Below are 15,890 nucleotides of genomic sequence, written 5' to 3'. Positions count from 1 at the left end.
CACCAATGATGTGCTGCGATTCTTGTGACAGCTTGTACCATTTTAGCTGCGTAGGAGTTGATCATCAAGATCAACTTAGGGGAGTGGTTTTGTTTTAATTGTAAGGATGAGACTCCTCAGGTCGGTCCATATAGTAGAAATTAGCTAATGTCTGGATGCATGAAAAGTTGAAGTTTATATGGAAGTTTGACAACAGACAATGGCACACTAATTAACTTGTATTGTGAAAAAGTAATGATCATCCGTTACTTTTTCCTCTCCTTGGCAGTGTATTATGAAGAAGTTAACTGAATTATATTATAATTTTGAATCTCAATTTGAATTTTCAAAAATAATCATATTAGGTTTATAAATTTAATTGAATAAAAAAAAATTGTAATTATAAAATTGTCGAAGTTAAGACTTATGTTTATTGGATTAACTTGTTATTCGTTGTTTATCCGTTTTATTAATTAACTTGTATTGGAAAAAAAGTAATGATTATCCATTACTTTTTCCTCTCCTCCTTGTCAGTGTGTGAGAAATTCCATAACCAACGCCATTTTGTTTGCCCGCCTAACATGATTTGCTAGAAGTCTTTGATTGGTTCAATTTGAATGCGCCAGTTTGGCGCTAATTTTGTATTACATGTGCATTATTTTTCAGTCTGACAAATGAACACAGAACGGTAAAGACTCACACAGCAGTGCTCTGTTATAGAGTGCCAGGATTTTACCTTCATTGGACACCATGCAGTGGGTGGGCGAAGGACATTTCTCTAAATACAGAGACAACATAATTGCTGAACTTATTTTACCCAATGAGGATATTCTACAGTGTTCGGCTTGATATATTTGATTATGGGAAATTATTCCTATTTCTTCCAGAGACAACGAGGTCCTAAAATATGCCATATTGGGCGACAACATTCATGCCGTGATCACCATGTACAGCATGGATCCCTCTAAAAGGAAACCTGAACTAACATTCCCACAGAGGAATCATAACTAAAGGCTCTATTGCGTATGGATAGCAAATTCAGCCACTGTTTTTGCAAGGGACTTACCGTGAACCAAAGAACTTTCATTTACTGATACATCTTGGAAAAAATTTGAGTTTTTAAGGTATGGCTTTTGTTTGTGGAGTTTCATTTGCTATCTGCAGGGAGGAAATTGGGTGTGTAGAGAAGAAATTTCTTACAATATATATTTTTTTAAACGGGAAAAAGTCACATTTATTTGTTTTTGTACATTGTCGGTCGTGCAAGCCATGTTCATTCATTAAATTTAAGTTTTTCGCTTATTTAGTTAGTTTTTTTTTCCAATTATTTAGTTTTGCTTGTTATCGATTTCTTTCACACATGTGTTGAACAAAAAATAATTGCACCGGAACGAAATTACAATTTCCGTTCCATTTTTGGTGACCCCCCCCCCCAAGACATCACGGGCTTCTCCACAAACACCTATTTTTAAAAATCTTTACATATTTTTAAATATTTTTTAAAAATATTTTACTTTTAAGTTTTACGCTTTCTTTTATTACGCACGTTTTTTTCTTACGCACGTTTTTTTCTTTTTAAATATTTTTTATTTAAGAGGTGGATGTAGTTTACTTTAATTTAATCTGAAATATGAAAACTGATATTGTGTTGACTACGCATTAAAGAAAAGAGATGGATTTTTATATTTTGTTACGTGGTTTCATTACTTCAGATTTTATTTTGTTCGTTTTTCTTTTAAGGCACTTTCTAAAAATTGTTTCGTCGGTTAAATAAATAGTTATAAATATATAAAAATTTATCTTTTGTTCGTTTACTTCATATAATCAAGTGTTTATGTCAAATTCGTTTAGTATAATTTTCTGAAAAAAATAACATGATTTGACGGTGTGACCCTTCTAGAGTTGTCGAACTTACTTTCTAGTTTGCCGGGCGTACATGCAAGACTGCCGGTTTTTGTTTATCGCCACAAGTGCTAATCTAGGTGTGTCAGCAGTTTTTGGGAACTTTTGACAACCTTAACACAAAACTGCGAATAAAATATACAAAACTTGTAATTTCTCTTTTTGGTACTAGTGCACTCATTGATCTGTGCTGTGCTGAAATAATAACGTTATTATTTAAAAAGCCATTCTTAACACGCAGAGGGTGTTTTGTAACTATTCTATACTTTATCGTTACAATTGAATAAAAAACATACAATAAAACTTTAAATAAACTTGGAAATATGATTTAAAAAATAGCTCGGATCAGTAAGTGCACTAGCACCCTCTTTTTAAAGTGGTTTGTTTAATTTCTTTATGGAATATACTTCCAAAATAAACTATTAAAGTTTTTTGAAAAAATCATAGAAATATCATTTTTTATTTTTTTAAAAACAGTGTTTACAAAGTGCCTGCACACACTCTTGCAGCCATTTTTTCTACGTAATGAACAATGAATTGAATTTTACGAGTTAATTTTTTTTTCAATTTTTTCAATTTAAAAATCTATCAATTTTTCTATTGGTTCAATTTTTACGATATTTGCAGGTCTAATGTGAAATTATATATTCTTTCCAATAAACCGAATATAAATATTCTAGACAAACGTTTTTTTTTTTAAAGGTAAATATCCAGATACGCTACAACAGAACATCGACCACTAATTTGTTTTATTATAGGTAATTGAGGTCAATACAATGAATCTGATAGTCAAATTTGAGGCAAATTTACCGTTTGCATGGTATTAACCCCTGAACCAATGAACTACTTTCAACCATTTGGCAGCTTCCATTTACGCTACAAGCATGCGCGCTGTAGCATAAACGACGGCTTCAACAAGCAAACTGCCTTCTCACATGCCGTACAAATCTTCTGCGGAAAATTTGAAATTAGATGAAAAAGAAATAAAGCAAGAAAAGAAAAGCACACCAAGTTGGGGGGGGGGGGTAAATTAATTTTTTTTTCCCCAGAACATAGAATTTTCTAATTTTCAAAAATACATTATTGCACTTTTTGGGTGGAAAATTTAAAATTAGCTAAAAAAAGAAATAAAACAAGAAAAGGAAAGCACTCCAAGTTGGGGAGAGGGGGGGGGGAAGTAATTTAATTGTTTTTTTTTCCTGGAACATAGAATTTTCAAATATTCAAAAAGTAAATGTCGGCGCATTACTTACGGAAAAACAGTTAACTAAACTGCAGAAGCACCTATTAAGCCACATAAGTTCTATAATTGAATCCCCCTCCTGAAAAAAAAAGAATGAAAAACATAAAAATGTTTGGTGCTTTGTAAACCGCATTAAAAACTATGTGAGGCAAAATAAAAAGGTCCCCCAATTTGTTGTATTTTTGTTTAATTGGAAGTCATTAAAAAATATCAGTCCGTAATTTTTTGATTGATATGCCATGTGAGAAGGCAGTTTGCTAGGTGAATCAAGTCGTCGTTTATGCTGCAGCATGCGCAGCATAAACGGAAGCTGCAAAATGGTGGAAAAACCAAATTAGAGTGGTCGATGTTCTGTTGTAGTGTATCTGGATATTTACCTTTTAAAATTCACCCCTCCATTTTGAAATATCTATTACAATTAAAATAATTAATTTTCTCACCTCAGATTTATATATCACAAATTGAGGATAAAAGATCAATAAATAAAATAATCTAATTAAAAACAAAGAATAGTTTGTGCAAATTTACCTGTAAAGTCAAAAGTTTAAAACCGTTTTTTTTTTAAACCATGTTAACTTTTTCTTTTTGTAAGTGAAACCTCACATTTTGGTTATATTGTCCGGTAAATATCGGACACCTACAGCAATTTTTTCTATTTCATTCAATGTTTTTTTTTTACATTAAAAAAAAAAAGTTACTGCATGAAGAAATAAAATATATTAAATCCAAAACTCATGTATTTTTTGCAGAGAATAAAAAAAAGAAAATTGGTTAGGTGGTTTGTATTTAAACGGCAAAAACTGATGAGTGAAATATGATCATTTTTCAAGTACGGTGACCTATATTTTCCCACACAAGTCACGACAGCTCACGCGTATGTGTTGTTTTTACGTTTTTGAAATAATTAACTATGGCTCATTTAGGCATCTGTATTTTACAACTGGAAGAAAGAAAGGAAACACCGCTTTGCTAACAGCAACGAAAGCACGGTCTTTTCGGACCATGGCTTAAAAAATTCTGTTATTTAAAAGTACATGGAATATAAAATATAAATATGGATAAATTCTTATAAATTAAGAATGGAAGTCCCCATTGATAATTATTTTTTATAGGTAAGTGATTTTTTTGGCATTTATATATATTTATTAGATTTGGATTAAGTTAAAATTCGTTGAATTTCCTGAAATCTTTTTTTTAAAGAAAACTGATTAAATAAAATATTGTATATTTTTCGATTAAACCTTTTATTATTTTAAAATTTGGTCTTTGCTCCTTTTATTGAAAAAAAAATTAGGGTTTGAAATTACTAAATTATTTATATTATAAGTTTCGAAACGTAGTGAGTGTAATTAATCAAATGTTTATCACTCCTTTTATAACAGTGATTTCTGACACCCTAGTGCTAATCTAGACTTGCACTAAGAGTGTTAGAAGCCGCCATTGGAAACCAGTGAATAAACATTTGATTATATACACTCTCTCTGTTTCGAAGCTCATAATCAATATGAAAATGTAACTTCAAACCCTAATTTCTTTTCAATAAAATGGGGAAAAACCAAATTTTAAAATAATGGAAGGTTTAATCGAAAAGTATACAATACTTTTTTTCATCGGTTTTCTTTCAAAGAGATTTCACGAAATCAACGAATTTTAACTGCGACCAAATCTAAAAAATATATATAAATGCCAAAAAATCACTTACCTATAAAAAGAAAACTAAGCAATGGGTGCTTCCATTTTTCATTTATAAGAATTGTCCATATTTATATTTTATATTCCATGTATTTTTTAGATAAAAGGCTTTTTTAAAGCAAGGATCCCAGAAAATCGCATTTTCGCAACTCATTTCTGCCATTAGCTTAAAGCCGTGTGTCTTTGGATTTTCAATTTATCAAATACAGATGTCTCAAAAGGACATAATTATTTCCAAAACGTAAAAACAACACATGCATCCTTATCTCCCTTTTGTATTTTTGACATATTTCCTTTCAATTACAAATGGTCAGTATGTGCTATCATATTTGAAAAATAATAACATTTCACTCATCGACTTTGGCCGATTACAAAAAATGCGCTCTACCAAATTTCCATTTTTTTTTAGATCTCATAAAGAAATACATGAATTTTTGATTTTGATATATTTTATTTCTCTTTATCGAGTGATTTTTTTTTAATATCTAAAAAAAGAAAACATTGAATGAAATAGAAAAAATTGTCGTCAGCATCCGATATTTACTTGACAATCTAAGCGTAACATGAGCTTCCACTTACAAAAAAAAAAAATCAATGTGGTTTTTTAAAAAAATGGTTTTACACTTTGAACTTTACAGGTAAATTTCCAAAACACACTTTTTTTGTTTTAAACTAGAATATTTTATTTATTGATCTTTTATCTTCAATTTGTGATATATAAAACTTTGGTGAGTAAATTAATTATTTAAATTTTAATAGACATTTCAAAATGGGGGGGTGATTAAAAAAAACGTTTGTCTAAAATATATTTGGTTTATTGGAAAGAGCATAAAATTTCACATTGACTCTGAAATATCGTAAAAATTGAACCAATAGAAAAATTGATAGATTTTTAAAGGTGAAAAATTGAAAAAAATAATTAACTCGTAAAATTCAATTGATTTCATTACGTAAAAACATGGATGCATGAACGCGCACACACCAGCACTTTGTAAACATTGTTTTTTAAAAACTAAAAAAATGATATTTCTATTATTTTTTAAACATATTTAATAGTTTATTTTGGAAGTATATTCCATAAAGAAAATGAACAACCCACTTTAAAAAGAGAAATTACGAGTTTTTTTTTTTTTTTTTTTTTTTTTTTTATATTTTATTCGCAGTTTTGTGTTAGGGGTGTCAAAAATTCCCCCCAAATTCTGATACACCTAGACTGTGAAAAATTTCCCCTAAAATCCAATGACAGCTCAGTCAAGGAAAGGAGTGCACCTACCTTAAGTTGCGGAAGAATTGCCCCCTTCCGCGACGTGACAGTCAGTTAACAATTGCTAGCCAGCAAAGCTTAGGTAATCAAAGCCGGCGCCACCCACAAATAATGCATCTGAAAAAAACCCCAAAAAACTTAACCACTGAGCAGAATCTCCCTTTAAATAACCAAAAGGTCATGTGATTAAGTTAATCACTGATTAACTGTCACCTGACCTGGGGGAGGGAGGGAGAAAAAGAAAACTTTAAAAAGGCAGAGAAGGCAAGGCAATTTCTTGTTGTTAGTAAGCAAGGTAAGTGCACACTGCACACTGCACACCACACCGCTCTCCCTCTCTTGAGTAATCATTAATCCCCCCCCCTTTTTTTCACAAGACTTGCACCAAAATCTCTGGCCAAAAATAATATCACCCCCCCCCAAAAAAAAACACCCCCCAAGGTATCCACCCCTCCAAAAAAACAATATAACAAAATCCGAAAAGCGTAAAGTTCAACCCCCCCCCCTCCCACCACCAAAAAAAAAAAAACCTTAAGGCTACACACGCCAAACTGTATTCCTTTTCGGAATAATAAACATTCCTCGAACGAACTGCGTACATCGGAGCCGATGCGTATTTCGGTAGAGGAGCCTCACTCGTGTATGTCAGCCATGAACTATATAAATCTAAATAAAAATTTGATCGAAACTTTTCCAATACAACTTATTTTTAACTAAAATATGGAACCCCGTCTCGTGGTAGCTTAATGACGGAACATTTTTAGACCAATATAGAATTTTCAACTTACACCAATTTTTACTCGCACCGGGAAAGCTCTTAGTTTATCAAAATGGCAACACTAATCAATTGTTTATCGAAATAAGGAATTCACTGAATTCTCAATCAGATCAACACTGTTTTTAAAGTTGTTCTCTTTATTTTCATTTTTTTTCTTTTATTATATTATTTTCTGCGAACCTGCTTTTCAGTCGCCATTTTAGATTTTGACTGCGGAACATATTTTATTCATAACAACACTAACTTCCAAAGGCTTTCATCGTATCTTTTTCAAAACAAGTTAAGCTAAAGAAACTCAGATAAAAGTAAGTATAATTTTATAATTTTGCTTTATTTAATATTGTTATGTATGTAATACTGTTTATTCCTATTTACTCGTCTCTTCACGAGAACTTTTTATGTGGGGAAATCCAGTTTTCTCAAAAAGAGCACTCTAAATTGAGACAAAAATAAAAATTGCCTTCTTCTGGGAGATTTTCTCCTTCACTAACCGATGGCAGAAATTATGAAGTGTAGTATTAGAATAGATCTTACACTTTATTATGTACGGGCAATTTAATGGCGGAAACTGATAGGGTTTTGAAAGTCGGCTTATCATAAATTTTTGTAGGTGTCCGTGTCCGATTATTTTTTATTGTATTTGAAAGATTAAAATCTAAAGTTAAGCCGGTAAATATCCAGATCCGCTACAATAGAACACCGGCCACTCTAATTTTTTTTTTTTTTTTAAATAGGTAATTGAGGTCGCTGACAACGAATCTGATAGTCAAACTTGGGGCAAATTTACCGTTTGCATGGTATTAACCCCTGAACCCACAAATTACTTTCCACCATTTTGCAGCTTCTGTTTACGCTACGCCCCACCCCCCCGATGTAAACAGTAAAATCTTTGCAAAAATGTTAAATGGTGTTCTAATTGGTAAATGTCGTGCGACTCGTGCGTTACTTACGGAAAATGGTTAACTAAACTGCAGAAGCACCTATTAAGCCACATAAGTTCTATAATTGAATCCTCCTCCCGCAAAAAAAGAATGAAAAACATAAAGATGTTTGATGCTTATGTTTTTGTAAACCGCATTAAAAACTACTTGAGACAAAAAAAAAAGGGTCCCCCCAATTTTTGTACTTTTCTTTAACTGTAAGTCATTAAAAAAATTTCAGTTCGTAATTTTTGATTGGTACACCATGTGAGAAGGCAGGTTGCTAGGGGAAACAAGCTGTCGTTCATGCTGCAATGCACGTGCGTAGTGTAAACAGAAGCTGCAAAATGTTGGAAAGTATTTCGTGGATTCAGGGGGTTAATACCATGCAAACGGTAAATTTGCTCCAAGTTTGACTATCAGATTCGTTTTCAGCGACCTCAATTACCTATAAAAAACCAAATTACAGTGGTCGGTGTTCTGTTGTAGCAGATCTGGATATTTACTGTTAAGCCTAAAGAAAAAAAAAATTACACGTAAAAAAAAGTTATATCGAGAAACGTTTTCACGGCAACATCAGAAACTGACAAATTCAGCTAAATTTTGAAGTTAAATAAATTTATTGTAAAAATCCCTTTAAAGATGCATATTAGTTTTTTTGGGGACTATTTCAAAATTAAAGTCTTAAGATATTGAATTAAATAAAAAAGCACTATGTGTGTACAAAAAAAAAAAAAAAAAATTTAAATGAAAAAAATAAAGACGCCCCCGAAAGTGACAGGTTCTGTTTTGCACAACCAAAACAAACGAAAAGGCATCGCTCATAAGTTCTTCGGAAGCCCAACTTGTCAGAATCAATTTTATTTTAAAATTAGTAGAGGAATTGAAACATTATTATACTCTTATTTCATTAATTTTGATGATAAAATATTCATTAATTTAAGTAATCTTATTTGTTGTAATAAAAAGGAAGTTTCTTATTTAATTAGAATATTTATTTACTTTTTTACATGATGACTCGATTTATTCTGAAACGTTAATAATAAATTCAATGAATTGATTTTAAAATAAAGTAAAAGTGTGTTTTAAGTGTGAAAGAAGTCAATTAAAATCACTGATTACACCGACAATTTATTCATTGAAAATTAATAATTAAAAAGAATACGGCGGGTAGAATGTAAATCCTGTCAGTTTCTTTTTTTTGTTTGTTACAATTTTGCCTATCTGTGTTTTTATAAATTAATCATTATAAAAAATAATACAATTTTTAAAATGATTTTTTTTCTTAGTGATCTTGGATCTTAATTTTTTCAATTTTTTTTATTTTCAGGATTATAAAAATAATTACTACCTTAACGTTTACACCATCATTTGTACAAAAAAATATTATAATATTACATTTGAAATTATTGTGAGAATTGTTATCATTAAAATCACATGAAATATTTTTTTTTTCATTATATTATTTTTTTGGTGAAAATATTGAATAAACAATGCTTGATTCAATTAAATTAATTTCTCGAACTATCATTATTATTTGTTCAAGTTATATTGATTTCATTGACACAGACTTTAATGGGGTTTTTTCATAATGTTTCTGAAAAATATATTTTTTAAATTCTTAATATCTACAATGCTTTATTTTTATACAATAAAGCAAACAGAAATTCATGCGTCTTTTTTAATACTTAAAACTTTAACTTTAGCAAAGGTGTTTATTGTTTACAAAAAATAATACATACAAATGTAAAAAAAACAAAAAAAAAGTTTAAAAAGAGTAATGGGTTCATTATATTCTGTGATTGTTAATTAATAAATATTGAAAATTTAATTAAAATTTGTTGATTTCCTAAATTTTGATGAATTTTTAAATGTAGGAAGGAGTCAAAATGTTTATGCATTTTAGGGATTAGCCATTCATTTTGCACGTACCTACATAATACATATAGCATTCTGCTATACTTCTCAAAACATTTAATTCTCTCTAATGAGTGTAGCTAAAAGTAGAATAGACAGGGATGATCACCAATACGCTCCCTCTTTATAGTTTGATGGTTTTATACATGGTTTGTTTAAAAAAATAAATTCATATATATATATATATATATATATATATATATATATATATATATATATATATATAGGGCAGTCTTGCATATTTCTTAAGGCATTTCTTGTTACATGACTTCAGCTGTTTTGTAGATGGTGATAGCTGATTTGGCGTCCCCGGAGAAACATCTTCCAAGATATTTTAACTGAAGGAATTTATCACATTCTTGGACGAATTATTATTATCATTATTATTATTAAACAAATTTTTATTGAATAAAATTAATGATTGGTATTATTAAAAGTTCTTTGGCAATATGATGTACTCGATTAGTACTTTTTATGCATTGTGATATATAATATGTAATATTATAATAATTTTTATTAGTTATTATTAACATTTTATGCATAAATAAGTGTAACAATGTGAAAAATGTGAACAATTCCTATTTTTATTTAATGAATGTGTAATATTTATTCATTAGAACTTAATTTTTATGTGAAACATTCTTAAAAGTTAATAAACATTTTTTTACAGAAAAGTATCATTATTACGCCAAACTACTTATAATAATCATACAAATACCATTTCTTCTTCTACTACTACTGCTATAACAATACTATAACTATAATCATAATAATAATAATAATTCGTCTAAGAATGTGATGAATTCCTTCTGTTAAAATATCTGTTAGAAGATGTTTTGTTGGGAATGCCAAATCAGCTGTCACCACCTAGAAAACAGTGGAAGTTATGTAATAATGAAATGTCCCTTAGAATGTTATATATATATAGTGTGACCCATAAGTCACTTTACAGTTTGAAAATGAAAGAACTTTTTCTTAAATGACTGTATTTAATTAATTCTTTTTTTTTTATTACACAGTTTAGAGTGTGGAAATTTGTTCTGACTTAATTACGAAAGATAATGTTTCTTAAGTAGACTCCATTCTTGGCTTCGTAAAGTCGAGCTCTTTTTAAGCTATTTTCCATGACAGTTTTTAACATCAGAGGTTGTAGGGAAAGAATTTCCTGTCGTATTTTTGCCTGGATTGTTCAGGGCTTATTTGCATACACATTAAGATATCCGCAAAACCAAAAGTCTGGTGCTGTCAAATCAAGTGAAGGTGGAGGCCATTCAAAATCGGAATTTCAAGAGATTTTTCGATCCTAAAATATCACAGCAACTGCATTGTGGCTCTAACTGTATGTGCAGTTGCTCCATCTTGTTTCCACCAATACCCTGACATGTTTGTATACTGAGCTTGAACAAAATTCAATGGCGTATCTATATTTCCCAGCAGTTACAGTCACAGCATTTTCATTCGCGTCTTAAAAGAAGAAGGGTCCAATGACCCTTTCTGAGGTTACTTCACACCATACTGTTACTTCAACTGAGTGCATTAGACTCACATGAACTTGGCATGAATTTTAGGTACCCCAGAATCTGGTATTCTGCTTATGGACATATCCATTCAAATGAGTCTTAACTTGTGAATAAACTAATTGTCATTTCTTGCAATTTCCTGGAACCTGACAGCGTAATTTAATCATTTCTGAAAGTTTGGTGGCTATAAATATTGCACTAATTGAACCTTGTAAAGATACATGTGCAAGTCTCTTTAAGTGTGCTGTAGAGAATTCCGTTAAAAGTAAACCTGAGTTCAATTTTGAATACACTATATCAATAAAAGCAATATCTTCATTTTCCTGTATCCAAAATAAATCAAAGATCTCTTAAACATTCAAAATCTATTTTCTCTTTCTCATCCTTATATATTCTATAATAACACAATGCACATTAATTCAAAATCAAGCAAATGTTCTATAACACATTATGTGAGTATATTGATGTAGTATACATAAATCAGTAAATTAAATGATTCTATTTGAATTAACATCTGAGTTTGTTTTATAATACTTTTCATTCACAGATAAAGGCTACAGTGAAGAATAAATGAACTAATTAATCAAAAGGACATGATATGAAATGTATTTTATTCTTCTGAAAGGAGTAAATCGCCATTTTTTCCCGTTTCTCATCACAGGAGGTATCATTCTTTTGATATATATATATATATATATATATATATAAAACCTTTTCAATAAACATACCTTAGGTAAACCACTATTGTTGTTTACTGTTTGAGTCAGAATATTCCAATATTTCACATTTAGCAAGCAAAATGCAAACACATAGTGAAGAGAAACCTTATTCTTGTGAAGTGTGTGGCTCAACATTTTCATTGAATCATAACTTAAAAGTACACATACGTACACATACGGGAGAGAAACCATATTCGTGTGAATTTTGCCAAAAATCCTTTTCAACAACTTCGATTTTAAAAGCACACCTGCGAAAACATAGTGGAGAGAGACCCTATTCCTGCAAAGTATGCGGCTCAACATTCTCATATAACTCTACTTTAACAGCACACTTGAGATCACATACAGGAGAGAAACCATATCCTTGTGAAGTGTGTGGCTCAGCATTTTCAACGAGTTCTCGTCGCAATAAACACATGCGCATACACACTGGAGAGAAACGCTATCCTTGTAAGCTCTGCGTGTCTGCATTTTCAGAAAATTCTGCTTTAAAAATACACATGAGAAGGCACACTGGGGAGAGACCTTACTCTTGTGAAGTGTGTGGCTTATCCTTTGCACTGAATCATGCTTTAAAAGTACATGTCAGGAAACACACTGGAGAGACACCTTATTCTTGTCATGTTTGTGCATCTGCATTTCCGACAAATGTTTATCTAAAAAAACACATGCGTACACATGTTGGATATGATGAAACAAGATCACTTAAAAAAGAAGAGAAGGCTTATTGCTGTGAAGTGTGTGGTTCAGCATTCTCAAATAGTTATGGTTTAAAGAAACATAAGCGAACACACACTGGAGAGAAACCATATTCTTGTGAAATTTGTAACTCAGCATTCTTACGCAATTCTGATTTAAATACGCACATGCGAACGCACACTGGAGAGAAACCTTACTCATGTGATGTGTGCGACTCAGCATTTTCAACTAATTCGGGTTTGAACGCACACATGCGAACACATACTGGTGAAAAACCTTATCGTTGCAAAATGTGCATGTCAGCATTTGCGACTTATTCTGGCCTAAAAGTTCACACACGAACCCACACTGGGGAGAAACCCTTTTCTTGTGAAGTTTGTTTTTCAGCATTTTATGGAAAATCTGATCTAAAAAAACACATACGAATGCACACTGGAGAAAAACCTTATTCTTGTAAAGTATGTGGGTCTGCCTTTGCACACAATTCTTCCCTAACAAAACATGCAAAAACACACAGCAATGACTAAATACAGAGATCAGGCAACAATAAACATTATACCTATTGTCAAAATGGCTACTGTTTTAGCAAATAAAAATTGACACTTATTTAGACATAATAGATCTAGTGTTAGCCAAGTACACATAACACTCTTAATGGGATAATATTAATTATCAAAATAGCCCTTGAATATAATGGATTAAATACAGATACCGGAAAACTAAACATTATACCTGTTGTTGTAGGAGCTGCTTTTTTATAAGACAAAGTTTTAAAACCACCTCCACACACTGGAAGAGTGAGTTGTAGATGGGACAATGTCAATCTTAAAAAGAGCCCTTGAATATAAATATAACTTATAAAGAAATCAACTGTTAGCTCCAAGTGTCTTTGATCTGTAAGAATGAACTGAACTATAAGTTGAAAAATGCAATTATACATTATAAGTGCTAACAATAGTCGCCTGAAAACAATAAGGATTATACTTACTGTGATAATGGCTACCTAGATATACTGGGAGATTCAACTGTAGCCAATAAAGATAGCACTTGAAATGGGACAATGTCAAATTAAAAAAACAGCCCTCAAATATAATTCATAATTAATTGTTAGTGGGGTCTTGATCTGTAAGGACTAAATAGTGACACCTGAAAACAATAAAGACTATACCTATTATCTTAGTGGTTTCTGTTTTGATAAAAGAAAATCTTAAAATACATCTAAACACACTAGAAGACTTAGTTGTAGCCAAGTACAGATAACACTTTGAATTAGACAATGTCAAACATTTAAAAGAGCCATTAGATATAAATATAACTTATAAAGAAATCAACCGTTAGTTCTGAGAGTGTCCCTGATCTGTGAAATCAAACTGAATTTAAAGTGAATTAATTAGAGAATTTAAACCATTGTGAAAAAAACACATATTGACACACTAATGTAAAAAAAAAAAATACAAATTTTATTCTTGTGATGGATAACCGTTTTGACTGTCTTACTTAAAATGCATTTGTGAACATTACATAGTATCCAGATAAGGTCTAGGTATGGGTACACACTTATTCAGACAAGAAATGGTATTCTTTACAAAAATGATATTACTAAAATTAACAACATTATGCTATATCCTCCACCAAACAAGATTAATTCTGGTTTTGGAATCTAGCTGCATCAACTAATGACAAGAAAAAAAAGATAATGACAAAATTAATTATTACTCTTCACTGCTTTCCAAGCAAGTTTGAAAAATAATAAAGATTCTTAAACACTTGTATATCTATGTATTTCATAAAAAAACAAATGTTTGCTTCAGGAAGGGATCTCTTGATCTTTTGAGAGCTAGCTGAACTAAAATTTAAAAAATTCTTCTTTTGTAGTTTGTAGTTTGCCAGCATAATGTCTACTAGACAGGATCTTCAAATTTTGATACAACTCAGTGACAGTGGATTTGTTGCTATTTAGCTGAGGTATGATTTTGTTAAATTCTATGAGATCCTCCATTTCAAGCTTTCACATATCTTTTAGAACAGGTTAATTGATTGCTAATCTCCTGAAGTGTTTCTATTGCTAAATGCTTACAGGATTGATTAGGCATTTTGTAAGCCAGAGTACACATATCCTAGTCTAGAGCGGAACAATAAAATTATCACCCTAGAAAAGATGACATGATTCCATTTTCGATTGTTGAAAACCATTTTTTTGTTGCAAACCATCTACTAGTTGGCCAGTTGTGTACAAATCCTAAGAGTGATAAGAGCCTTCTATAATGTCTGAAAGTGACACAATGTTCAACGAGCAAGATCCGAAATGCATCGCTGTACAACACATGCTTTTTTCTCGATCCAAGTTATTACAACAGGACTATTGTCAGCACTCTTAAAATGCAAATATTTATAGTTCAACGCTTAAGGGCACAGCTCAATGAAGTTTTCAGCCACAGTTATGAAAAATCCTGAGTGTGGCAGCAGGACTTGGCACTGGCCCACAGTCAACAGAGACCCAGGCTTGGCTTCAGAAGGAGTGCTACGACTTTGTACCCTTCTCTCACTGGTCTCCCTGCTCCTCCAACCTGAACCCACTGGATTACTTCGTTTGGTCATATATCAAGAACATCACAAACATGACCTCCCACAACACCAAAGCCAGCCTGATCGCCACCATTTGCCAAGTATTCACAGAGTCCCTGCTGGTGCTTGTGGAAAAAACATACTCCCAGTTCTGAACCCGTAACAAGATGGTGATTGAGGCTAGAAGTGGCTACATTGAATAGATGTCAACACTACTACATAATCAACTTACCTGAATTGATTTTTTTCAATAAAAGTTTTAAAATAAAGCCGTAGTGTTGTTTTTTTAGAGCGACAAATTTATGGTTCCACCTTGTACAAACCTTGTGTTTAACCTCCTAGCAAGGAGGTAAATAATATGTTTCTTACAGACCATCTTCGAGTCTCTTAATTCTCTCTGTACAGGTGTTTGACATGAGGAAACTTTGGCTTATATCTAAACCCTTCACAGTAACATAGTATTAGAAACCCAAACAAGATAATTAATGTAGCTAAGCACTGGCTAATGTGAAAAAAAATGAACTTCTGTAACTCGTGTTACTATAAGTAACAATACTACACTTAATGCTCAACCAGATCAGCCTAATTTGGGTTATAGAATCCAACACACCCAAGCAAAGACCCTGTAAATTAATGTGATTCATTAAAGATAGGAAAATTATTTATTTTTCATTACTTAGGGCATGAGAAGA

General features: G+C 31.4%; 1 protein-coding gene across 1 annotated transcript; it reads left to right on the top strand.

The window, feature by feature from the left end:
* The first annotated feature begins 6,622 nt into the window (after window positions 1-6,622).
* LOC145293066 (uncharacterized) lies at window positions 6,623-14,401 on the top strand. Its single transcript, XM_080139421.1, has 2 exons — window positions 6,623-7,163; window positions 11,763-14,401. The coding sequence occupies exon 2, from the start codon at window positions 12,015-12,017 to the stop codon at window positions 13,158-13,160; it is 1,146 nt and encodes a 381-aa protein (XP_079995547.1). The 5' UTR covers window positions 6,623-7,163; window positions 11,763-12,014; the 3' UTR covers window positions 13,161-14,401.
* The last annotated feature ends 1,489 nt before the right edge of the window (window positions 14,402-15,890 follow it).

The sequence above is a fragment of the Euprymna scolopes genome, chromosome 14 (assembly GCF_053919585.1).
Source record: "Euprymna scolopes isolate OS-2025 chromosome 14, ASM5391958v1, whole genome shotgun sequence".
Classification (NCBI taxonomy): domain Eukaryota; kingdom Metazoa; phylum Mollusca; class Cephalopoda; order Sepiida; family Sepiolidae; genus Euprymna; species Euprymna scolopes.
The sequence above is the reverse complement of the archived record's forward strand: the minus strand, read 5'-3'. Positions and strand labels throughout refer to the sequence as shown.

What these genes read in the sequence shown, in the direction of transcription:
- LOC145293066 (XM_080139421.1), top strand. Translation starts at nt 12,015, where the DNA reads ATGCAAACACATAGTGAAGAGAAACCTTATTCTTGTGAAGTGTGTGGC.